This window comes from Carcharhinus amblyrhynchos, chromosome 2, assembly GCF_965287045.1.
Source record: "Carcharhinus amblyrhynchos chromosome 2, sCarAmb.v2.hapA, whole genome shotgun sequence".
NCBI lineage: Eukaryota > Metazoa > Chordata > Chondrichthyes > Carcharhiniformes > Carcharhinidae > Carcharhinus > Carcharhinus amblyrhynchos.
In genome coordinates this window covers 50730875-50757115 of record NC_137325.1, presented here as the reverse complement: position 1 = coordinate 50757115, position 26241 = coordinate 50730875, and the positions used below count along the sequence as shown (strand labels likewise).

General features: G+C 38.6%; 1 protein-coding gene across 1 annotated transcript in view; it reads right to left on the bottom strand.

Annotated features, from left to right (window-relative positions):
* Positions 1 to 6351: 6351 nt before the first annotated feature.
* LOC145354285 (vacuolar protein sorting-associated protein 4B) overlaps positions 6352 to 26241 on the bottom strand; it is a 32651-nt gene continuing 12761 nt past the window's right edge. Inside the window, exons 6-11 of the mRNA XM_080205388.1 lie at positions 23224 to 23380; positions 22434 to 22582; positions 20570 to 20651; positions 19165 to 19384; positions 10119 to 10259; positions 6352 to 7148 (exon numbers count right to left, since the gene is read on the bottom strand). Of these exons, the coding sequence (XP_080061514.1) occupies positions 7047 to 7148; positions 10119 to 10259; positions 19165 to 19384; positions 20570 to 20651; positions 22434 to 22582; positions 23224 to 23380 (851 nt within the window). The 3' untranslated portion in view covers positions 6352 to 7046. The remainder of the gene's footprint in view (positions 7149 to 10118; positions 10260 to 19164; positions 19385 to 20569; positions 20652 to 22433; positions 22583 to 23223; positions 23381 to 26241) is intronic.

Here is a 26241-nt window from a genome sequence, read left to right as displayed (position 1 = left end):
CACTAATGGGGAACAGGCGGCCCTATCCCGCTGGAGGGAAGAGTCCATTGAGGCCCCTCAAGAGCTTGGGGGTAAGGCACAGTGCCCCTTAGGTTTTGCCAGCCCGACACTGCCCACCAGGCATTGAGCAGTGTCAAGGGTGTAGGGCCAGAAGAGACCAAGGCTGGCCGGGGATTGGGGGCGGGGCAGTCATGGGGGCTGGCCCAGGAGTCCAGTGATAGGAGGGGGGAGTGGGGGGGGGCTCGCAAGGCCAGCACTGGGGGGCTGTGGGGAGGTGAGCAATCTGGAGGCTGGCAATAAGGGAGCCACTGCGCATGCGCTGATATTCACACTGACAGATCGGTGCACGCGCAGTGGCCCACTCAGTGCTGTACTGCCAGCCTCTCAGACGGGCATAGGCCCCGCCCACTGATTTCCAGAATGAATCCTGCTAGGGCACTCTGTGATGCATGGTGTCAGAAATTCATTCTGGGAATTACGCTTAAAAAACTAGCGGCATTTACTTCCATTTTCCCATCCAATGGGGACTCAGAATTTTTTTGGATGAACCCTGGCCCATATTTTCACTCCTCCATCACCCATAACCCTTCAATTCCTTCTCATGACACCTTCCCATGCAATTATAGAAGGTGCAACACCTGTCCGTTTACCTGCTCCCTCCTCAGTGTCAAAGGCGCCAAAAACTCCTTCCAGGAGAAGCAACATTTCACACTTTCAATTGGCCTACTGTATTCACTGCTTCCCCTACACTGGGGAAACTAAATGCAGATTAGGTGACCGTTTTGCAGATTACCTTTGCTCAATCCACAGGTATGACCCCAAACTTTGTTTTCTGTCATTTCAACTTACCATCTTGTTCTCACGTACATATCTTTCCTTGACTTGCTGTAACATTCCAATGAAGGCCAGTGCAAACTGGAGGAGCAGCATCTCGTGTTCCAAATAAGCACTTTTCAGCTTTCTGGACTTAATATTGGGTTTAACAACTTAAGAGTGTGACCTTTCTCCTTCATCTTGATTCCTTCATATGCCACATGACTCATTTGTGTGAAAGGCAAATGTCGTTTAATAGCAGTATTCAGTTCGTGGAGATTACACTCACAATGCTACTGCATAGTCTGAAATGGCTAGTTTTGCATGTTGTTCAAACCTTCAAGTCGCCTTTCACTTGTAATCTTAGGTAGATGGGGCACCTTTTGGGGCTGAAGGTGACAGCCTTAAGCCCAAGAGTTTGCATGATATACTGCAAGCAATGATCTGATCATGGTAGCCATTATCTTGCAGGGTAGCTTTGATGTGCCCTATTTCAGCGTCAAGCTTGCATATTGAGCAAATGGCTCAGGCCCCATTTACAAGGTAGCCAAGGCGGCCAATCTTTTACCACATGGAATTGTAGGAATCTCAATATGCATATTGCGCTGTGAAGATTGGGTGGCGGTGGGCAGTAATAGAGATACTATTGGCAAATTTATCCTCCAGCACATTGAGGAAAAGGAGCTCATTTGACTGCTCGTTTCAAAATGAATTTGAGGACAGGATGAAGCCCTTTCAGATGTGTAAAGAAATTTTTACATGCAGGTGCAGATTCAAATACGACAATTGTTACCATCTAGGTTTTGGAAATATGCAAGGGATAGGAGGTTAGGTATTGTTCCATCCAAGAGGCATTTCTCGTGGAAGCTGACAAAGATGTAGTGAGAGTTGGGCCAAGAGGGGTTCCCATGATCATACTTAACCACACGAGGACGGCCTCAACCAGGATCTTGGGTTCATATCACACTATCTGTAACCCCAATGACTTGCCTGGGCTTGCAAAATCTCACTAACTCCTGGTTGGAGATAATACACACCTCTTTAATCTGTGCTTGGCCTTCTCTCCACTTACATTGTCTACCTTTAAGACTTGGTTTCAACCATTATCTGTAAATTGAGTTTGTGTCTGTATATGCCCTATTTGTGAACACAAGTCTTCACCTACCCCATGAAGAAGCCTTAGACTCTGAAAACTAGTACCAAATAAACTTGGTGTTGTGAGACTTTTTACTGTGCCCACCCCAGTCCAACGCTGGCATCGCCATATCATACTTAACCAGCCCACGCTTGAAAGACCTAGAACACAGTGTCCAATATTAGATGCATTTTTGCAATTGGACTAGCTAAAGGATCCCAATTGTGCCAAGAATTACACTGAAAACTAAATTTAAGGTAATTAGTCTGGTTCATAGTGTGGCTCACTTATACATGCTAAGAGCTACTTATATTCGTGCAGAATCCTGTCCTTTGCAAACAGAAAAAGCATATCCATATATTGTGCCTTTTTCAACTGTACAAAAAGTTGATGACAGCCTCTCTCTGGTTAATTTCCCATGGAAATTCTATGACCAGAATCCACTTGTCAAATAAAGCAGTCTTCTCACGCAAGATAAATCGTTATTCCTTTAGACTTGGCATTTTTGAGAATCTGTCCAGATGAGTGCAAAACAAAAAAAAAAGTTTTGATAGTACAACTCTTTTCTTCCAGCGATACTCAAGGTCTGTACTACAAAGCAACAGCCTTGTTAGTGTAGAGGTTACTACCCCCGCCTATCATGCAGGCGATCAGTGTTCAGCTCCCAGATAGGGAGCTGCCAAGTTCCATGACAGTGCAGCGATGATGTCAGTTGTGATTTAATTACAGCATGGGCTGTTGATTCTACCTGGAGTTTATTGCCAAACACTGCATAGTCAATGGTGCACAAAAAGCACCGCTTTAAACCAGCCGATAGCCATCTCTTTTATGGGCAGCATGGTGGCACAATGGTCAGCACCGCTGCCTCATAGCACGAGGGACCAGGGTTCGATTCCCAACTTGGGTCACTGTCTGTATGGAATTTGCACTTTCTCCCTGTGTCTGCATGGGCTTCCTCTGGACACTTGAGTTTCCTCCTACACTCCAAAGACGTGCAGGTTAGGTGGATTGGCAATACTAACTTGCCCCTTAGTGTCAGAGGGACTAGCAGGGTAAATACGTGGAGTTATGGGGATAGGGCCTGGGTGGGATTATGGATAATGAAGATTCGATGGGCCAAATTATCTAATATGCCAGCTGAACTCCCATGGCCTTGGACATTGGCGATGTTATCTTCAGATGAAAGGGTGGCAGACTGAGAGGATATAATGTGACAACAGAGAACCACCAAGAAAGCAACAAATTTTATTTCTCCTTAAAATACCATCAACCCATGTTGAAATAATATTCTGCACTGTAGGGATTCTATGATTCAAGCGAGTGTAAAGAAACATAATTCAAATTGAAAAACATATTGAATTATGTCATCCATTAGAAAGTTTGGAAGAGATAACGCCTGATTTAACATCAGCACCAAGGCCAAGACATACGAAAACGAATTGGGAAATTCACAACATAAATCTCCTTCCATCTTCAAGAATCTCGGCTCCTCAGCCAGTACAGCAGAACAAAATATAAACAATATTATTAATAAATCTTGCTCACATTATCAGTTACATCGCAAGAATGAATTGAAGGCCTAATAAATATCTTCTAGAAATTCTGCCAATCACTTAATTATCTAATATGCCAGCTGAACTCCCACAGCATTGGACACTGGAAGTGTGATTCAGATGAAAGGGTGGCAGACCGAGCAGATATAATGTGACAGCAGAGAACCATCAAGAAAGCAACAAATTTTATTTCTCCTCAACATACTATAAACCTTTATTGAAATAATATATGCAAAAATATGGATTTTGTAACTTTAAAATTGGGGCCAAATTGCATCACTGCACACAGAAGACATACTATCTCCAGTCTGCCTGAAGCCAAACCTCCCCATGCCCAACAACAGGTGAATTAGAATCACAGAGTCATAGAGACAGAGATATACAGGACATCAAATAACATTAAATAATTAAGTGCTTGGTTGGATTTCCAGGACAGATGTATTGAACCTTCAATTCACTGTTGCGATATAATTGATGAAAATGTGAGCACTACTCATGAATGTTTATATTTTGTTTTCATTGTAGCTATTAGAAGAATTTTCAAGGTATGAGAGGTGGCAACTGAAATGTATTTGTTGAGTGGTTGAGATGGATTATTTTCTTCTTAATATCAGGAAAAATCACAAAAGCAGAAGAAAATGGGTTAACTTCAGAGGGGAATCCTGGAAAGATGATATTGGAGTAGCATCCAGCTAGATTTTAAAATTCCAGAATTTAGACATATTACCAGAAGTTATTATCATACAACTGTTGTTTCTATTTGGTAAAGATGGAAGTTAGATTTATCTTTTTGTCACATTTGATACCATGTACCAAAAATCACATTAGAACAAATTTTCTTATTCTAGTTTCCTTTCACAAACCAAAGAAAATATTAAACCATGCATCATATTTTGAATTAATTAGGCTCAGAATATGGTAATTTGTAACTCTAAGGCAGAATATTAATAGCTAAGTTTGCCAAGAGAAATAATTTCCAGCAGCTTCCTTACTCAATGTGTATGTAAGCTAGTTATCTAATTCAGACAACTGTGTATCTGATTGAAATAAAGGGAAGTACTGATATACCAAAAAGGTGATAAAACTACAGAAACAAAATTGAAATGTCTATCAGAACTCTCTGGTTCATAATGGGAAACAGTAGGGCCCTCTTCTCCCAGTAATTTTTTAGAAAACTACATTTTTATGGGATGTGGACGTGGCTGACTATATCAACATTTATTGCCCACCCGTAGTTGCCCTTGAGAAGATGGTGTTGACTTGCCTTCCTGAACCATTGCTGAGGGGTAGATACATCCAGAGTGCTGTTAGGAGGGAGTTCCAGGATTTTGACCCAGCAACAGTGAAGGAAGGCGATTATTTCCAGGTCAGGGAATGACTTTGAGGGAATATTGTAAGGGCCCATAGATTCTGCAGCATCTTCAGCCATTTCTAGATATCATGTGGAGTGAATCGTATCAGCTGAAGACTGACATCTGTGATGCAGGGGAATTCTGGAGGAGGCAGAGATGGATCATTCACTTGGCACTTCTGGTTGAAGATTGCTGTAAATGCTTCAGCCTTATCTTCTGCACTGATGTGGACTCCTCCATCTTTGAGGATGTGGATATTTATGGAGCCTCCTCCTCCTCCAATGAGTTGTTTAATTGTTCACTGCCATTCACTGCTGGGCATAGCAGGACTGAGTTTCAATCTGATCCATTGGTTTTGGGATCACTTAGCTTTGTCCATTACTTGCTACTTGACATGAAAGTAGTCCTATTTTCTAGCTTCACTAGTTGACACCAAATTTTAGTTATGCCTGATGTAGCTGCTAGCATGCCCTCCTGCACTCACTAATCCCTTGGCTTGGTGGTAATGATAGAATAGGGGATATGTTAGGGCATGTGATTAGATTGTGGCTGAGTATAATTCTGCTGCTAATGGCTCACAGTGCCTTATGAATGCCGTTTTATGCTGCTAGTTTTGTTCAAAGTCTATCCTCTTTAGCACAGTGGTAGTGCCACACAACACGATGGAGGATATCTTCATCAATGTGTATAATGATAAATAAAGACGGGGCAATTGGGGCCCCCCAGGGGGTTGGGTGGCAGGGGTGGTGCCCCCCTGGCATGGGCACCCTGGCAGTGTCAGCCTGTGTCCCTGGCATTGCCCAAGGGGCAAAGTTCCCATGCCCAGGGTTCACTTCAGCACTGCCCACTGGGCATGGGGCAGTGCCAAGGGAGCAGGGCTAGGAGTCCTCATGCCACTCCACAGACAGGATCAGTCTGGGATGGAGGGAGGGCAGTGATTGGGGCAAGCGGGGTGCAGGTCTGCCAGGGTGAGGGGATTACCACTGCTGTGGGCCATACATTGGGGCGTTCCAGGACCGAGGGGGGGCCGCGTTGGTAGTGCTGGCCCAGGAATTGCTGTGGGGCTGCGATTGGGCCCTGTGGGGGAGGGAGTGGCTGGAAACTTGGGATGGCCTCAATGGTTAGCCTTTGAAATGCTGCAATGTTCTTACTTCCCGAATGAATTTCTCCACATTTAAACTCTTCCACCATCACAGACATCTTCCAAAGGACTTCATGTAAATCAGAATTACATTAATGTACAATAGTTGCAAAATCCTAACTCAGTTTGTTTCCTAGAGCTACAGCCCTACTCAACACCAAATTAATCAGGTGAACTCTCAAAATACTTCCTACCACTCACCACCCTGCAATTTAGCTAGTATACAAGCAGATTTAGATTTCTGGGAAAATGTGCCTTTATCATTCCTGGAAAGAACAAACAAGAAATTTCCAGTGGAGAAAACAGACAGCAAATTTTAAAAAATATCCAGAAATGAGAATTCCAAACAGGTTAGCATTAGGTAGACGCAAGTTTTATTTACAAAACAACAGAAAATATGAGGACCTTCAAACAGGTTTCCATTATAAAAAAAATCTACATATATGGAAGCTGCTCAATTCGTTCGTATTTCTTTGAATACAAATAACTGGATAAGTAGTCCCAATTTCTCCAATACAAAGCTTCTATTTTACACACCATCAGAAATTTTCGAGCCTACCTGAAGTACAATGAAATAGTCCAATCCTGTGGGCAGTAGAGACATTAGAGCTTTGTGCAAGAAGTCTCTTAAAAATGCCCTATTCACAAAGTGTTTCGAATGTACCAATAATATCCAAGATTACTTTACATTCCTTAATAAAGTCAGCACATTGTATGTACACGGTACTTGGTTTTTTAAAAAATTCTTAATTATTCCAGTATTGTTGCTTAAATATCATGCGAAACCCTCAATGAAATCTGTATTATATTTCTCTTAACTTTTTTTTAATGTTTTTATGTAAGAGAACTAGTATCCTAATAGGCAAATGTAGAAATTATATAAAGTTTAAGACTATATATATATTAAGTCCCTTGGCCTGAAACACTTGACTTTCCAATATTAAAATGAAGAAAAAATAAACTTTCACTATTGTATGCAATTGATTTAAGTGAATAGAAAAAAAGAGATGTACAAGAAAAATATTTTGCAGCGCAAATTAAGGTCTTATGGTTTAGCCTTCCTGACCAAAGTCTTCTGTGAATTTCTTCAACTTCTCCAGGTCCTCATCATTAACAGTCGGTTTTATGCTTGCTAATGAATGCAGCATGTCAGGCTGTTAAAGAGAATGAAACAGGGAAATTAAGTATATTTAAGTATATGTCAGGAATAATCCTAGCAGATTGCAAGACTATTTTCAATGTCAGTGTTAAACTGCAATTTTTTAGGAGACTTCAAGTTTCCTTTCATGCTCAACTGCTGGAATTGACCACAGTTCTTTGTAAAGCTCTTATATTTCCAACACTTTCTTTCACAATTTAATGGAAACTAAATTTTTGAAGTATAGTGTACTTAATGCCCTTCCTTTAAAAGTGAACCAAATCTTTTGAATTTTGAACTCAAAATTTATATAAAGTTAATCTTTATGTTAAGAGCACTCATATTTCAATACTATAGATAAAAAATGGTTTTAAAAATATCAATTTACCCATAAAAGCTATCCATGTATATTTATACTAGTCTCGCTATGTCTTTTCAATATAGACATATCTTTCCCTTGCACCTCGCTTTCCTCTATTCTCCTAGATTGATGCTACTATTTCAAATTCTACGTACGAAGACAAAATGGAACTCCATTCTTTTATATTCACGATAGAGAGTATGACCAACATCAAGGAGGAAGCAGAAATGTTGTGTCCATAGATAGGGTCACAAAGTTGCAAATGGACATTGATAGATTGTGGACAAAACTTCAGTGGATTGAAGTTCATTGTGGAAAAGTGCAAGGTCATCCATTTGGACTAAAAATTAGAGTATTTTCTAAATGTTGAGAGGTAGAGATACTTAGGGGACTAAAACCTAGTCAATAGGTACAAAAAAAATTAAGGAAGGCTAATGCAATGGTGACTTTTATCACAAGGGTTAGAAATTATTTATAATTGTTCAGAGCTCTGGCTAAACTATAGAACTTTGGATCTTAGGAAGGATATGTTGGCTTTGAAGAGTTCGCAATATAGATTCACCAGAATGATAGTGGGGCTAAGAAGCTAAATTATAAAGATAAATTGAGCAAATCAAGCTTGAATTTCCCTTGAATTTTGAAGATAGTATTCGAGACGAGTAAAAACAACATAAATAGGGTAAGTAGGAGAGAAGCTATTTCCCCTGATTTATGAGTCCAAAATAAGGGACAGAATCTTAGAATTAGAGCTATGTTTGATAGTAGAAAGCACGTCTTCAAGCAAAAGGTAATCAAGATCTTGAGCTCTCTCTCTCCCAAAACATGCTGAAGCTAGGTTAATTGAACATTTCAAAATTGAGATCAACAAGATTTTAATAGAAAGGATACGTAAGGTTATGGAACCAAGCCAGGCAGATGGAGTTAAAATAAAGATGAGTCATGATCTACTTGAATAGTGAAACTGGCTCAGGGAATTGACTGGCCTACCCCTGTACCTTCGGGTGTGTCAACTTCAAAGTCTAAGAGCAATAGAACTGGCTGGTGCATTACAGCTGACTTAAAGGGAAAATACAAACTGCTTCAAAAGCAAGCACAGCACAGTTAATAAGCTAGACATTACTTGAAGTGCTGGGCTAACTAGCTCGTAATAATCACATGGCTGAGAAGAAAAAGGATGACTGCATAATTTACAAGACAAATTCAGTTAAGGAAAATAATTTGTCCTATCCTAATTTATCCATCTAGAAAGAATTACATTTTCCTCTTTACAGTATAAATGATTCCAGGAGATTTGTCTTCATTCATTTTACTAAAAATACATCTTACCCAGTAACGTTTTGTCATGAACAATTACCTAACACTGTTTCTAAATTAAAGTTTGCCCTCTGTTATATTATCTTAATTTGAAATAGAAGCTCAGAATTACTTTTCTATTCCATCTATACTGTACCTTGTAAATCTCAGATCTCCTTTAAGTGTCATGTTCAAGTTTTGATAAACATTGGGGGGTGGGGGTGGTGGTGGTGCACGCATAATGTGGTCGAAGATGGTAGCATATTGGTAAAGTCACTGAACTAGCAGCCCAGAGGCCCTGGGGGCATGGGTTTGAATCTCACTATGACAGCTGGTGAAATTTAAATTAATTTAATGAACACCCGAAATATAAAGCCATTGACCTTAAAACTATAATGAATTGTTGTAAAAACCCATCTAGTTCACGACATGTTAACTTCAGATACACAACAACGTGGTTGACTCTTAACTGCCCTGTGTCAGGCCACTCAGTTCAAGGACAATTAGGAATGGGTAACAAATGCTGGCCTTGCCAGCGACACCCACATCTCACCTCCAAGATCAAAAGGCTTCACAGTGTTCGAGCTGAGATTTGATCAGAGAGTTGTATAATTTAAGAATGACTTCAGATCTGTATTCCACTATTTTATTAAGCAGCTGAGCAATTTATTTGTTTGCTGATTGCTGCTCTGCAGTGATAGCAAAATCTGATGCATATAAAACGAAGATTGCATATGTACACTGGCCCTAACGAATTGTGCAAGAAGAGCTAAGTCACCTTGAGAGCTCAGGACCAGAACAATACACAAGACAGAGTGAGAAGTTAACAAACGCCTGAGAAAATATTGAAAAGGGAATGAAAGAATTTTCATATCTCAAGTTCCTAAAATGGAAAGGGGTGGAGAGGCAGGGTTCAAAAGTAAAATAGGAATAAATAATGGAGAATTTGAAAATTAATAGCACTCAAAGTTTTGGTTTTGTTGAGGAATGAGATTCTTTTCATCAGGAATAGAAATGTTTAAGATGCAAAGCAACATGCCTTTATGTAGTTCCTCACATCACAACGTGGTGTGGTAAATGGACAACCATTGTGTATCATTTTTCGATTTAGCAAAGTAACCAATTAGCTTGAATCACATGATGCATGTAATCTAATTACTTATTTCTCAAGTATAGATTCATTAAAATCTTTCACTAAGACTGTTTTGCACAGGCATGGATGGTGGTTTTAAACATTTCACCTTCATGACATGTTATGAGAGGGGGAAAAGCTATGAACAATCAGGCATCTGAGACATAATGGTAAGATATGCAGAAATTAAAGCCACTTGCCATGGACACGACAGGCTCTAGAAGCTTATCCCCTGGAACATCAATCCAGGTCATCTCCAAAGCATTAGGATCACCAGGTGAACATGGCGTGAGCAGATCATCCACAATCACAGATGGATCAGCATTTGAAGGACCTCTGACCTACAAGTTTAAAAAAGGCAAACTGCTTAACAGATAGGTTTCGAGTTAACAATGTGCTGAATGCCACAGACTTAATTTAAATGCTTCTTAACAACAAAAATGCTTTAACAGTTTGCTAGCCATTAACAAAAGCAAAGTATTGTTCGTAATCTGAAATAAAAATGAAATGCCGAGAACCTTTTGGTCTGCATTTGAAGACAGAATGAAAGTTAACATTTCAAGTCGATGACCTTTCATCAGAACTAGCTGCTAGCCTATAGTAGTCAATTACTAAGATGTTATGTGTTGCTGCAGCCACTACTTCACAACAGACTGCTCTGACTGCTAAACTTATTATGCCATAAATAGCAATAAGTAAAATTGATGTTGATTGGGTCAAGTCTAAACAGAAAAAAACTTGTCTAACCAAATCATCCATCAAATAACATATACGTTGGTGAGATGCTATGAATAAATCCAACAATGAGAGCATGGACAGAAACATTTTAACAACAAACTATCATAAAGCAATTTTTTTCAAAAAAAAAGAGTTGGTTTGAATTAATAGTAAAATTCAAAATTTAATATTTAAATTTTTTAAAGTAAGATGCTCATGTGCTGTCTTTTAATCTGGTAATTAGAATATAACAATTAAATGTTTATCCTAAATGATACATTGCTCCGCTATGTCAAAACGGTAGGTGTAATGCACCCATGATTATTTTCCATGCACCAAATTCCTTCTCAAATTTAGTCTTCGTATAAGCAAAAGCTTATACAAAAGCAAAAGCTGTAGGTCTAGAATGCACTTGTATGAGAAGAAGCATCTGAGCATTTCACAAAATTGATTACTTATTGCTATTTATGGCATGGTAAGTCTAGACAGGAAATAAATAAGGAAATGGAAAAGGAACAGATGAAAAAAGGACCCAGAGGCAGTAACTACCACCTAGAAGTGTGGACAAAAAGAAGACTACAGGGCAATAACAATCATCACCTCTCGGGTCGGATCAAGCAGTTGAACTCCCATTCTAGGGTACAGTCAATGATCAGGATTACTGATGAGATTTAACCAGGGCATCACCTGATGCAATCTTTCAAAGCCCTCTTGGCCTTTTGGCTAAGAGGAATTGTATCGGATCTAGCCCAAAAGGGGGTGCAATACCTCAGCTTGTCAGCTTGGATTTTGTTTGTCACTCTTGTGGGAACAATGAATTGGATTCAATTGGAATTTGAATTTGGTTCTTTGGACGGAATAAAAATTTGGAAAATAGATCATCGCTTCTTGGCCTTTTAGCTAAGATCAAGTGTCAGATTAATCCCAATTGGGGTGAAATGCCTTATCTTGAAGAAAGGAAAATCACTTTTTAAAAAGCCTAGGAGAATGAACATAAGAACATAAGAACATAAGAAATAGGAGCAGGAGTAGGCCATCTAGCCCTTCGAGCCTGCCCCGCCATTCAATAAGATCATGGCTGATCTGTCGTGGCTCAGTTCCACTTTCCCGCCCTCTCCCCATAACCCTTAATCCCTTCTCTTATCAAAAACCCATCAACCCGCTTCTTAAAAATATTTAGCGAGGCAGCCTCCACCACTTCAACGGGCAGAGAATTCCAGAGATTCACCACCCTTTGAGTGAAGAAGTTCCTCCTCAACTCCGTTCTAAACCGCCTCCCCTTTATCTTGAGGCTGTGCCCCCTAGTCCTACTGTCTTTTTTGAGCGGGAAGAGTCTCTCCACCTCTATCCTATCCATCCCATTCATCATCTTATACGTCTCAATGAGATCTCCCCTCATTCTTCTAAACTCTAACGAGTACAAGCCTAGTTTATTAGAATGGGCAGAGAGAAGACTCAGAGGCAGTGACCACTACCTAGAAGAATGGATTAAAAGGGGACCCCAAAAGGAACTATCAGCTCGTTGAAGAGCTATCCAATCCAGTCCAGTCTGTGGCTCCCGAGCACACTGACTACACTCCAAAAGAAGCAAAGTGCAACAGGACAGGAAAACAGTTAAGTGATCGGTTGGTGAAATTTCTGCTCATTTATTTTCAAAGCTCATGTAATTCATTAGTAATTGTAGATTAGTTGTGGGTAAAAGGAATCCGACGGTAGTTGGGGACATTATCAGGGAGATAGACAGTCCTGAGTCTAAAAGCTGCGTCACCTATTTGATGCCAGGCTTCAGGACATCTGCTCTGGGCTGGAGGGAAATTTGCAGTGGAAAAGGAAAGATCCAGTGGACATGGACCATGTGGAGACCTACAACATAGGCAGAACTAGGAAAGAGGGAATTCGAGCATCTGGGGCTAAATTAAAAGCATAATCTCAAGAATAATCATCTCTGGATTACTACTTGAGCCATGAGCAAATTGGTATAGAATAAATCAGATTAGAGAGTTAAATGCTCAAAGACGGATCTGAGGGAAATGAATTTTGGTTCATGGGGACTGGCACCAGTACTGAGAAAAGTGAGAGCTATACTGTCGGGATGGACTTCACATGACCGTGCTTCAATGTGCTCTTGGGAATCACATGACCAGAGCAGTAGAGATAATTTTAAATTAAACAGTGGAGCAAGAGATCAAGTTTCGGAAGGTTTGATAAATCAAACGGAGAAGACAAGGCAAAAAACAAGATAGGAATAAGGGAAATAATCAGAATGTGGCAGGAAGGAACAGGAACAAATAAAGATAGAGGTTACAAAAATAGTAAAAAGATAGAGTTAAAGGTTTTGTATCTGAAAGCATGTAACATTTGTAACAAAACAGATGAATTAACTGCAGAAAAATAATAGGGTACAATCGGATAGCAATTACAGAAACATGACTACAGGATGACAAACACTGGACCTAAATACTAATAGGCATATGACATTCAGGAAAGACAGGAAGTTAAGAAACGCTGGACAAGTAGCTCTTAAATAAGAATGACATTGGTAAATTAGAAATAAATTACCTTAGCTCTGGAGATCTAGTTGTAGAATCAGTTTGAGTAGAGATGAGAAACAGTAAGGGTAAAAAGTTCCTTGTGGTAGTGGTTTATAGGTTCTCTAACAGCAACCACATTGTAGGACGTAGTATACATGAACCAATAATAGTGGCTTATGAGCAAGGTATGGTAGTAACCATGGGTGAATTTGCTCTATAAATAGATTGGGCAAATAAGATTGGCATAAGTAGCCTCAATGATGAGTTCATGGACTTTTTTTTGAGTCAGTTTCTTAGAGGATCATATTTCACGACCAACCAGGGAGCAGACTATATTAGATCTGATAATGTGCAATGAGACAGGATTAATTATTGACCTCAGTGAAGGTGCCTTGAGGTAGCAGTGTTTATAGTATGATTGAATTTCACATTCAGTTTGAGAAAGAGAGGAATGAATCTAAGACTGGTGTTTTAAACTTAAATAATATAATTATGAAGTCATGAAGACATAGCTGGCTGAAGTGAACTGGGAATATGTTTAAGGAATAGGTGAGTAGAAACGTAGTGTAGGCAGGAGAGATTTCAGAACACTCAAAATATATTCCAGTGAGAAAGAAAGACTTTAAGGGAAGGGCACACCATCCATGGCTAACTAAGGAAGTTAAACATAGTATCCAATTGCAAGAAAATTGCACAACTCTGCAAAGGTGAATGGCAGGTCATAAGAATGGACAGATTATGAAGAAAAGCAAAGAATGACTAAAAGATTAATGACTATTAGACTATGAGAGAAAGCTAGCTTGAAGTTTAAAAACAGATAGTAAGGGTTTCCACAGGTATTTAAAAAGGAAAAAAAAACGTAAAGCCAATGTTGGTCCTCTAGTGAGACAGAATGAGGAATTAATAATGGAAAATAAGGAAATGATGGATGAATTGAACAGAAACTCTGCAAATGCATTCACTGCATGCAAATAACATCCCAGAAATAATCGCGAACTAGGAGGTGAAGGGGAGGAGGAGCTTAAAACAATTACAAGCAGCAGGGAAAGGGTACTGATAAAATTATTCATACCAAAAGCTGTCAAGTTCCCAGATCTTGATGGACTTTAAGACTAGAGTCTTAAAGTAAAATAAATGGTTGCTGAAATAGTAGATGCATTAGTTTTAATTTCCAAAATTCCCTGGATTCTGGAAAGGTCCCATTAGATTGGAAAACAGCAAATGTGAAACTTCCCTATTCATGAAAAGGATCCTTTAGAAGCAAGAAACTAAAGGTCAGTTAGCTTAACACTTGACATAGGGAAATTGTTGGAATTATTATTAAAGAAGTTAAAGCAAGGCACTGAGAAAATCTCAATTCAATCAAGCAGAGTGGTTTTATCAAAGGGGAATCATGTTTGACTAATTTATTTGAGTTCTCTGATGAAGTAATGAACAGTAAACGTACATGCATTTAGACTTCCATTTGACAAAGTGGCACATAAAAGGTGACAATGCAAAATAAGATCTCATTGTGTAGAGGTACCATAATAGTACACAAGGTGGATTAGTTAGCTAACACCAAGTAGAGAAAAGGGATAACTGGGTCATTTTTAGGTTGGAAGATGTGACGAGTGCCACGGGGATTTCTGCTGGGGCCTCAACTATGTTCAAGTCATAATCAATGTCCTGGATGAAAGGACCAAATGTTTAGTTGTTAACTTTGCTGCTGAAACAAAGATAGGGAGGAAAGTAAGTTAGGAAAGTTAATTATATAGAAGGCAAAGAGTCTGCAAAGGGACATATATAGGTTAAGTGTTTGGACAAAGATTTGGCAAATTGATTAGACGGGGGTGGGGGGGGGGGGAAAATGTGAATATCTATTTTGGCAAGAAGAATAGAAAAACAACATATTTAAATAGAGAGAGATTGCAGTACCGTGGAGATTCAGAGGGATCTGGGTGTCCTGGTACACGAATCAGGAAAGGCAATCAGCAAGTGATTGTGAAAGCAAATGGAATTTGGAGTTTATTATAAAGGAATAGAATACAAATGTAGGGATATTTTGTTACAATTATCCAGAATGGAGCTGAGATCACATCTAGAGAACTGTGTAGTCTTGGTCTTTTTATTTAAGAAAGGACATAAACGTGTTAGAAGCAGTTTAGAGAAGGTTCACTCGACTGATACCTCGGATGGGGAAGGTTATCTTAGGAGGAAAGGTTGTACAGCCTGGACCTACAACTATTGGAATTCAGAAGATAGAGAGGTGTTTTTATTGAAGTATACAAGATCCTGAGGGAACTTAACAAGGTGGATGCCAAAAGGATGTTTCCCTTTGTGGTAGCGACTAGAACTAAGGGACACAATTTAAAAATAAGAGGTCTTCCATTTAAGATAGAGATAGGAAGAAATATCTTCCCTCAGAGGGTCATGAATCTTTGGAACTCTCTTCCCCAATGAGCAGTGGAGGCAGGGTCAATTAATACTTTTAAGGCAGAGATAGACAGATTCTTGATGAAGAAGGGAGTCAAAGGGTTGGAGGCAGAATGTGGGGTTGAGGTCATAACCAGATCAGCCATGATCTTATTGAAGAGCTGAAATGCCTACCTGCTCTTAATTCATATGTTCATGTGAAACTTAATAGTTAGGGATAACAAATACATGGTCAAAGAAAATTGTTTATGAGAGCCTTGGAAATTTGCGACGAAGAGGGTAACACTTCAACAGTGAAAGAAAGCAATTTGGTGTCTGATAAATAGGGATGTAACTTCAACTGGAGGTTCAGCAAGATGCCTAAGCTTCAAAACTCCAAGGTTAGCCAAAGATGCCACAGTCTAACAGATTTTTGATGAGGGCAGGTATTAATTGGTGTGATATATTCAATTTTATCACATAGTAAGATTCTAAAACTTTTGATTCATTTGGGTCTTAATATCTAGTCAGCAATTTGGAACTTTGAAGCAATCTTGAACTCAATAATGGAGACAGAGAGGTAACAATGAGAGTTGATGGATGTACCAGTGAAAACTGAATGATGCTGATCATGTCACCAAGGGGAGCTTGAAAATGAAGGAAGAGGAGGGGTGAAGAATGGAGCTTTTTGACAAATTAGAATATCTATATACAAAATTGAAATCTTTAGAGGAGATGCAATCCTTTTGTCGTATCAGATAAGAATGAAACCATGTGAAATATATTCTACAGAGTGAATAGCAGGTTGAAGAGAAGACAGATCCTTAACCACAAGAGACATGGGTGAAAGTGGGACAAGACTGGCAGTTTAACGTTCTGGGATAGCGAGATGCCAGACAGAGGAGGAAGCAAAAGAGGTGGGGGAGTTGCATTACTGTTTAGGGAAAATATCACAGCTGTGTTGAGGAGGATACTTTGGAGGGATCTAACGGAAAGGCATTATGAGTCGAGCTCAGAAACAGGAAAGGGGAAATTACAATGCTGGGATTGTACTACAGACCTCCCAGCTGCCAGAGAGAGATAGAGGAACAGATATGTAGTCAGATTCGGGAAAGATGTGATAAAAACATGATTGTTGTGGTGGGTGATTTTAACTTCCCCCATATTGACTGGGACTCCCTCAGTGCCAGCGGTTTTGATGGAAAGCAATTTGTTAAGTTGTGTCCAGGAGAGTTTTTTGAAATAGTATGTGGATAGTCCAATGAGGGACGCAGCCATACTGGACATAGTATTGGGGAATGAGCCCAGTCAGGTGATCAAACTTTCAACAGGGCAACATTTTGGGAATGGTGACCATAATGCCATACGTTTTGGATACTTACGGATAAGGAAAAGAGTGGTCCTTCGGTGACAGTGTTAAATTGGGGGAAGGCCAACAATAACCGAATTAAGCAAGAATTGGAGAGTATGGATTGGGAGTGGCTGTTTGAGAGAAAATCCACATCTGACATGTGGGAGTCTTTTAAAGATAACTTGATTAGAGTGCAGGACAGGGATGTTCCCGTGAAAATGAAGGACAGAAATGGCATGATTCAGAAACATTGGATGACGGGGGGGAAATTATCAGCTTAGTCAAAAAAAAGCATAGGTAAAAGATAGGCAACTAGAAACAGATGAAGCCCTTGAAGAATATAGGGAAAGTAGGAAGGAGCTCAAACGGGGAATTAGGAGGGCTAAAGGGGTTACAATATATCCATGGCCAGCTGGGTTAAGGAGAATCCCAGGGCATTTTGTACATATATTGGGAGGGTAGCGAGGGAAAGAGTAGGCCCACTCAAGGATAAAGGAGGGAAGTTACATGTGGAGTCTGAGGTGAGATCCTTAATGAGTACTTTGCATCCATTTTCACCAAAGAGACAGACATGAGATGAGAGGTTAGGGAAGGCTGTGTGAATACTCTCTGGCAGGTCAATATAATGAAGGAGAAAGTTTCGGGTGTCTTGAAATTTACTAAGATAGACAAGTCCCCAGGGCCAGATGGGATTTATCTCAGGATGCTGTGGGGGGGGGGGCAAGGGAGGAAATAGCTGGGGCCTTAACAGACATCTTTGCATCTTTTTTGGCCATTGGTGAGGTTCCAGAAGACTGGCAAATGACCAATGTTGTTCCTTTCTTGAAGGAGAGAATCAGAGATAATCTAGGTAAATACAGACTGCTGAGCCTGACGTCAGTAGTTGAAGCTGTTGGAAAAGACACTGAGGCAGGGCTTATTCACATTTAAAAGCAAATGACATGTTAGTGATAAGCAGCACAGATTTGTGCAGGAAAGGTCTCATCAATTTGATTTGAGTTCTTGAGATGGTGATGAGAATGATTGATGAGGGCAAGGCAGTGAACAGTGTCTACTTAGACTTCTGGAGGAAAATGTTGGTGGTCTGATTAGTAACTTTGCAGATGACGCAAAAATTAGCGGAGTTGCAGATAGTGATGAGGATTATCAAAGTATTCATCAGGATATAGATAGATTTCAGACTTGGGCAGAGAAATGGCAGATGTAGTTTAATCAGGCCAAATGCGAGGTGATGCATTTCATCAAATTCAGGAGTGAATTATACAGTAAATGACAGAACCCCATAGGAATATTGACTTAGAGGGATTTTGGCATACAGGTCCACAGATCTCTGAAAATGGCAACACAGGTGGATAAAGTGATCAAGAAGCCACATAGCATGCTTGCCTTCATCGGCCAGGGCAGTGAGCATAAATGCTGGCAAGTTATATTACAGCTGTATAGAACTTTGGTTAGGCCACATTTGGAATATTGCATGCAGTTCTGGTCACCACACTACCATAAGGGCATGGATGCTTTGGAGAGAGTCAAGGAAGGTTTACTAGGATGATGCCTGGGCTGGAGAGTTGGTTAAATTCAGATTGTTTTCACTAGAAAGACAGAGGCTGAGGGGCAACCTGATAGAGATCTACAAAATTATGAGGGGCATAGATAGGGTGAATAGTCATAGACTTTTTCCCAGAGTGGAAAGTTCAACTACAAGAGGGCACGGGTTCAAAGTGGGAGGTGGAAAATTTAGGGGTAACATGCAGGGAAAACTTTTCACACAGAGGGTGGTGGATGTCTGGAACACATTGCCAGAGATGGTGGTGGAAGCAGGCATGTTAGTAACATTCAAGACTTATCTGGATAAACATGAGTGGGAGGCATTCAAAGGACTGGTATGTGTGCATGGGCAAAAAATAGTGAGTTTAAATAAAGATTAGGAGTCGGTGCAGACTTTGTAGGCCGAAGGGCCTATTCCTGTGCTGTGTTGTTCTTTAATAAAAGAATAAGAATGTGAAGAACAAAAAGGGAGCACAACTCATTTTGGATACTATTTTCCAAATTCTAGTAGTTGATACATGGAAATCAGAGTTAACATCTGTGAAAATTGAGCTATGGCGGATGAGAACCAAATAAAGGAGGAGAAAGGGTGAAACATAATTGCAACTTTGGTTAATTAATTTCTTTACATTCATCTAAAGAGTTATCTATAGAGGATGGATACAACTTTCAAGAAAACTGCTGCACTTTATGTTTAAGTTATCTTACCCTCTTGAAATGAGTAGCTGACTGAACCTTTCTGACTGGCTGCATCAAAGCATCTCGTACTATGATACTGATGTCAGCCCCAGAATATCCTTCTGTTTTCTTTCCCAATATCTGATAATCTTCATCAGTCAGACTATTTTGTGTTGTTCCAAGGTGCAATTTAAACATCATAGCACGAGCACCCTGTTCAGGTAATGGAATATAGATACGTTTCTCAAATCTGTAAAACAACAGCTTGAGAATAAGAAATGCTGTTATGCCGAAGGCACCAGTGATAATGAGGTGCATTAATCTGGTCAATAATGATGATCTTTTGATTTACAAAGCTTTGCGACTATCTGCATTATAATTATCTGCATTCAAATATATATTTAGCACTGCTTTGCTCAGTTACAGGTAGGGATTTAAGAACATAAGAACATAAGAAATAGGAGCAGGAGTAGGCCATCTAGCCCTTCGAGCCTGCCCCGCCATTCAATAAGATCATGGCTGATCTGTTGTGGCTCAGTTCCACTTTCCCGCCCTCTCCCCATAACCCTTAATCCCCTCTCTTATCAAAAACCCATCAACCCGCTTCTTAAAAATATTTTGAATTAGCATTGGCAAGTGGATTGACCAAATTCAATGCATGTGTTCATTTGCATTCGTTTCTACTGTGCTAACAGAACATTATTCACCATTAAAATATTAATCGAAATGGGCTTCAGTGATGATTTAGAATTCCATGGTAGTGTATCAATTAGGTGCCAAGATAAATTGAACAGCAATCATATCTTCAAAATAATTTTAGGAGATCTGCAAGGAGAATCTGATTCATATTTAACATGAATAAATCTTTATGGGTGTCTGCCTTTCTTTTTTAAATCTTACAACAATTCGTATTTTCATTTTATGGTAAAAATGCATCGCCCAATAGAAAATCATTATAAAACATAAAAATGAGGACAATTTCTAATTTTTCCCCAGTGACCATTAAAAATAGAAATAAGATTATGTGAGATGCATGCATTTAGGATTTTCCATATATAGTGCCAGTTATTTCTCTCCACAAAATGACAAGAAAACCACAGGAGGTTATACATAGTATTTCACATCCAATAGTTAAGTCTTTGTACAATTACTTTATTCGATGGTAGCACAAAGCAATATTTGACTGTTGTGGTTTGTTTAGAGGGATAATTGTTTAGTGAAAAGCTGCTCTGCAATTCTTATGAGTATAGCGTTTCACAAGGGGCTGCTTTCAGTTTTCTTGACACCAGGTTTGTCAACCATAAAAAATGGCATCATTGCGCATGCATGCATGCTAATAGGGAATCATAATTTGTTTACCAGTATGGAAAATCTTCTGACAGATGTTATTTTCATTTAAAGGACATTAGTTAAAAAAGTTGCATAATCATTTTACCTTCGTCTTATGGCAGAATCTAGAACCCATGGGATATTTGTTGCTCCAAGTACCAAGATTCCTTCATTATCTACTCCAACACCTGTTAAAAGTTATCAGTGGTTTAATGGGTAATGTGGTTGAATGTGTTATGGACATAGAAAATTGAACAGTGACAAATTGAATTCTCTCAGAAACTCATCATGTTGAAAATTCCATAAAATGAAATTTTAATTAAATAAACTAGGGTAGTTATATCTTATACTAATTAATGTTTACATTCATGATTCACCATTCATATTCAGATCATTCATTAAAAAGATTGCAGTTCAAAGCATAGTAAATTTTCATCATTATAAGTTAAGGTTAAAAGTTTTCCCTCATACAAATCAGTTTCAACTGGCACTTGACTATTAAAACTCTAATTAGGTCAACAATGCAGACATTCTCTTGATTTTGACATAAGATTATATAGTGGGCCAGGAGTATTGTTGAATAGAAATACTACTCTAGAAAACTATAATTGTAATTGCCACAGAGTAAAGTTGGATGAAGCATTTTTCAAGCCTGAAGTGCACATGTACAAGTTTAAAGATTTTCTTAGGAGATAAACATTAGTTCAAAAGATCAATGCTACGTGTTTTTGATGCCTACACCTTTCAAACAACTTTAATCCACAGGTATATTAATTTTGCTTAGTCTATGAACTATCTGGATAGATTAATTTTTTCCAATTCAATCTTGTTTAATAAATAAAAGCACTATAAAACAAACTTATTTTCTGCAGTTTAACACCAAGTCAAATTTAGAATATAATGTATTACAGTTATTTAGATACGTCACACAAGAAGCTGGGACAAAAGGCAATGGTCAATAATGACACATCTACATGGCAAACAGTTGTATGCACTAATAATGAAGAAATACTCTCACAATTGAACTTGCTGCCTGCTTTTCCTCCAAGTGCCATTTAGAACCCAAAATGAAACCACCTCTTTGTGCTTATCTTTTAATTTTGTGGTTTGTTAACAAAATAAGAACATTTCTGAATATTTTCTATATTTCTAATTTTCTATATCATATTGATTTCAACACTGAGCTGTTGTGTTGCTTTAACTTACCAGGCAGGTGTACACAAAAACTTTCTAGTTAGATTTACTAGATTAAAGGTACTATACAACAACAGCTTGTGTTTATAAAGTTTAAATGGCAAGGGCCAATTAGACCTAATTGTCCTAGCTGATTGGTGTTTAGCAATCTTGCCAGGTGCAAAGTGGCTGCCATATCTGGCGTGTCTTAACAATGACACAAAGTAATTAATTGAATATACATTCTTGGACTTCCTGGGGAAGTGAAAGGTGTTTAATAAATGCAAGTTATTTTATTTCTTTCAACTTTTGTTTATAGACCAAGAGGAATGGTTAATATAGATGTGGGCCTCAACTGCAAATTTGGAAATTGAGTCTTATATTGGACTTACTTAGGATTTTGTTTTCTTTCCCTGACAGTGGCTAACTGGATCAGACTCCATTAAAAGCTGTCAATGCTGCATTGATTAACATTTTTAAAAACAGTACTACATGATATCAGAAACAAGTTTGAAGTTTGTAAGGGAATTCAAAGTTGTGCTGCATAAGTTTTCCTGACACCATAGAAATATTACATCATGAGAAACTGCTAAAGAATAAGGATGCAATATTTGGCTAACATTCTGGGAACTCCATCTGCTTTTGGGGCAAGGATACAGAGAACTTCAGAAACCACTCCTTTGAAGGTTAATTTGATTGGATAAAGTTTGCAATACTGTATAGGGATGATGGCCTAAATTAGATTCCACTCAAACTCTTAATGAGACTACTGACTCACAAAGCCCAAAGATGCTTACCTTGCATTTGGACCAGGAATTCAGTTTTAATACGTCTTGCAGCTTCACTTTCATTTTCACTTCTCGAACCACAAAGAGAATCAACTTCATCAATGAAAATAATTGAAGGCTTGTGCTCTCGAGCAAGTTGAAATAGATTCTTTACCAATCTGAATAATGCAAAAATGCAAAAATGATTGTGTGCAAGTATGTCTTTATAACAACGTAATCATTCCTGTGATGTAACCACTAACAAAAAAACCAGGATATACCTCACAACTGAAAAGTCTTACTTACAGTATGCAAATCTTGTTCACAAAGCTTACTTCCTGTTTTCAGGATTTTCAGTTGTATTTTTGGATCAAGATTTATCAAAGTTAACCTTTCCCATTTAATTTTGCCATGTCAACTGCCACAGTCTCATTGCAGGCTCTGGCCACTGGTTGCTTTGTGAAGCGAGTTTCTGAAATCTTTCTTCCAATTGCATCATAATCTTGTACATTTTGTACTGCTTTTATTGCAGTTTCATTCAAGTGTTAGACCATTTGGCTGTAATAAAGGATTACGTTCCAAAGATTCACACAAACCCAACTGGCCTTTGAAAAATGACACAAACTATGTTAATTTCACTTTGAATTGGTTAATATTTCCGTTTCTGATCTAGATCGATTTAGACAGAAACATGAGATGCAATATTTTAATAAAAGCTCATGTAGAGGCAGTATAAAATTGTCTATCATCAATTTTCAAATAGGCAATTGTCAAAGTTATGAGTTCAAAGTTGCATACTATGAGAATGATAGAAACTCACTTTTCACTTTCTCCAAGCCATTTAGAGACCAAGTCAGAAGAGGAAATTGAGAAAAATGTAGAGTTGTTTGCTTCTTTTGCCACAGCTTTTGCTAGATAGGACTTGCCAGTTCCAGGGGGACCAAACAGAAGGATTCCTCTCCACGGGGTTCGTTTGCCTGGAGAGATAAATGTCTTTACAGTTGAAATCCAAAGCCTTGCTACAAAAAAACCTTTGAAGTCATAACTAAATGAAATTATATGGCAGCTACATCAGGTAACAACATTCAGTTGGAAACCCAAAATCTTCTTTCTTCAGCTAGTGAATTATAGAATCTGGTGTTGCACATACCTAGTTCATTTGCTTCAGTATATAAGTTGTGTTTTAGGAATTAAGTTTCAGCTGTAGAGAGTTGGCGGGGGGGTGGGGGTGGTGGGCGGGTGGGAGCACAGGGAAGAAAATTTAATTTAAAACTAGTAAATAAATAACTTCAATGCAACATTTACAAGCAGGGAGATTATTAAAAAGTCCAATCAGAAGAGCTAGGAAACATCAGATGGAGAAACTTAATTCATGGATGATCTAACTAATAATTGAAAGAGGAAAACAGAAAGGAAATGGACACTCCATGTTTTGAAGGAAACAAAAACTGACTTTAAGATTTAGAAACCAAAACTGCGGGCAGACTGGAACGACTTGAGGCTATATAAAGGGATGCAGAGTCATCCAAGCAGTAACTGCAACTTGTGAGGGAACAGAAGATAGAAGATTGCCTCATTTGAAACGTGTTAGTAGAAGAACCTTCACTGGTTGCAACAAAGAGTTGTGACAAAGAAGTCAACTAGCAGATTAGCTTAGGAAACTTAGAAAAGTAATCAGAACAGGGGATTGAGGCATTTACAATCAAGAGATGGTAAATTCAAGTTTTACCTCTGAAAATAGCTGGAGCTGAGAAGAATTTACTATATTTCCAGAGGACTGTGACATACTTATGGCTGTTCTCTCTATAAGTAAATAGCTTTAAAGATCTTGTTAACGTACAATAGAATTCTTGGCATAAGTAAGAAGTAAACCTAAGGGCCTACCTAGCATGTTTGAACATAAGATGGTTGTTAATCTAATTGTTCTATGTATAAAAAAGCTGTTTTGTTTCTAAAAATGTGAAATCTTGTGTTGTAGTTCTATTGGTTAAAACAAAGTGTTCAGATTTCTCTTTAAATGTTGATTGTTCATAATTGGATTATAACAATAGTCATATTGGAAACAAAAGAAACATTCCAAGTGATCATTTAAGAAGTGGTTTGAAGTGGTTAATTTAGTCCACAAGAAATTTAACGGCCTGAATTCTCTGGTCCCGCCAGTAGCGCACCCCCACCCACAGGTTTCCTGCCAGCATGGGGTGACGCCAATGGGAATCCGGGAACAGAGACCCCCATGTTAGCAAACAGCACGCCACCTCCCGCCAGCCGAAAACATGGGTGGGAGGCCAGAGAATCTTGTCCATGATAGCCAGTACATAATTTTTCTACAATCTGTTTATTTATACTATTTATAAGACTTCATAGTAAGTGCATGGTTTCTAAGATATAGTTCTGTGCCGGCTCTCTAGGAGTCTTTTGGTCATCCGACCGAGGTCACCTTTCCATCATAACTAACATGACGTTAATACATTACAAAGACAACAAAGAGTGAAACAATGTGGTCATTGCCAGTGTTGTTTAAATGTGACTTTCAAATGTATTTAGCAAAGGCTCAGCAATTTTCTTCATGTGTTAGTCTGCAACATTGTGATGATTTGAAATGTTGATTATCAATTTAGAGAAACTTATGGTTCATCCATCATTGACATGCCAATATCAATGATGCTTATATATGCAAATCAGTGTGACTTTGAAATGATGGTTACCTTCTGGGGTCTATTTGCTAAATGGCTATGGTCATTGTCGAGCATTCCAAATTACAAAAAAAGTCATTTTTTTCAAACAAACAACTCAGAGATATGGTGTTAATTCACTGTGCTAATATGTCAAATGAGAGTCTTTAGCAGACTGAATACCAATATGACCTCCTTTTTTGTTTAAAGACTTCTTTCAGGGTGAAGCTGCAAACTGTTCTACCTTCAATCTCTTCTAACCTGGATTACATACTGGAATATCCTGAAAGCTACATGGCACTGAATGTATAGAGGTAAAAATATCAGATCAACTGCAGACATTTCAGACAGGCTCAGGCCTCGAATTAAATCATAAAATAAAGAAAAATGAACAGGTTATAATCATGCCACTGTGAAATATGAAATGAATAGCTCAGAAATTAGAAAATTATAAAAGGTGTCAGCTGATGGGAGTATCAAGATTGTGGTTCAAATCTCACTCCAGAGACAAAGCATAAAAATCTAGGCTCTGTACTGAAGGAGGCTACGTTGTCAGAGTTGCTCTCTTTTGGATGATATGTCCTAACAAACTTCTGCTTTCTGAGATGTACAAAAAAGGTCTTGTGGTAATGTATTAAAAATATTCACTGCCACTTCTCTTTCAGGAATGACCACCTTCAAACTCTGCTTGTCTCACCACCAGGATTTCCATTTGTCTCTTTTTTTCACTAGTGTTGATGAAAGATAATTGCAAATTCTTGATTCCCCCTGATAGATACTGATTGATCTGCTGAGTATTTTTCCCAATATCTGGCCAATATTTATTCATCAATTATCACAAAAAACAGATTATCTTGTAGTTATCACATTGATGTTTTGTGGGAGCTAGTTGTGCACAAATTGGCTGTTGCATTCTTGCATAACAATGGTGACTACACTTCAGGAAGTGCTTCATGATTGTAAAGTGCTTTGGGATTTCCTGTGGGGTGAAAGATACTATAGAAATAGAAATCACTTTTTCCAGGAATCAGTGATTTACAGAGCTATCGAATAATACGACAGGTTGTGGTGACAGGTTAATTATGTTGTTTAACACCAACATATCCATTAAAATATTTTTAGAGCATAATCAGAGATAAATGCAGCAGGCAAGAGTTGATATTTTA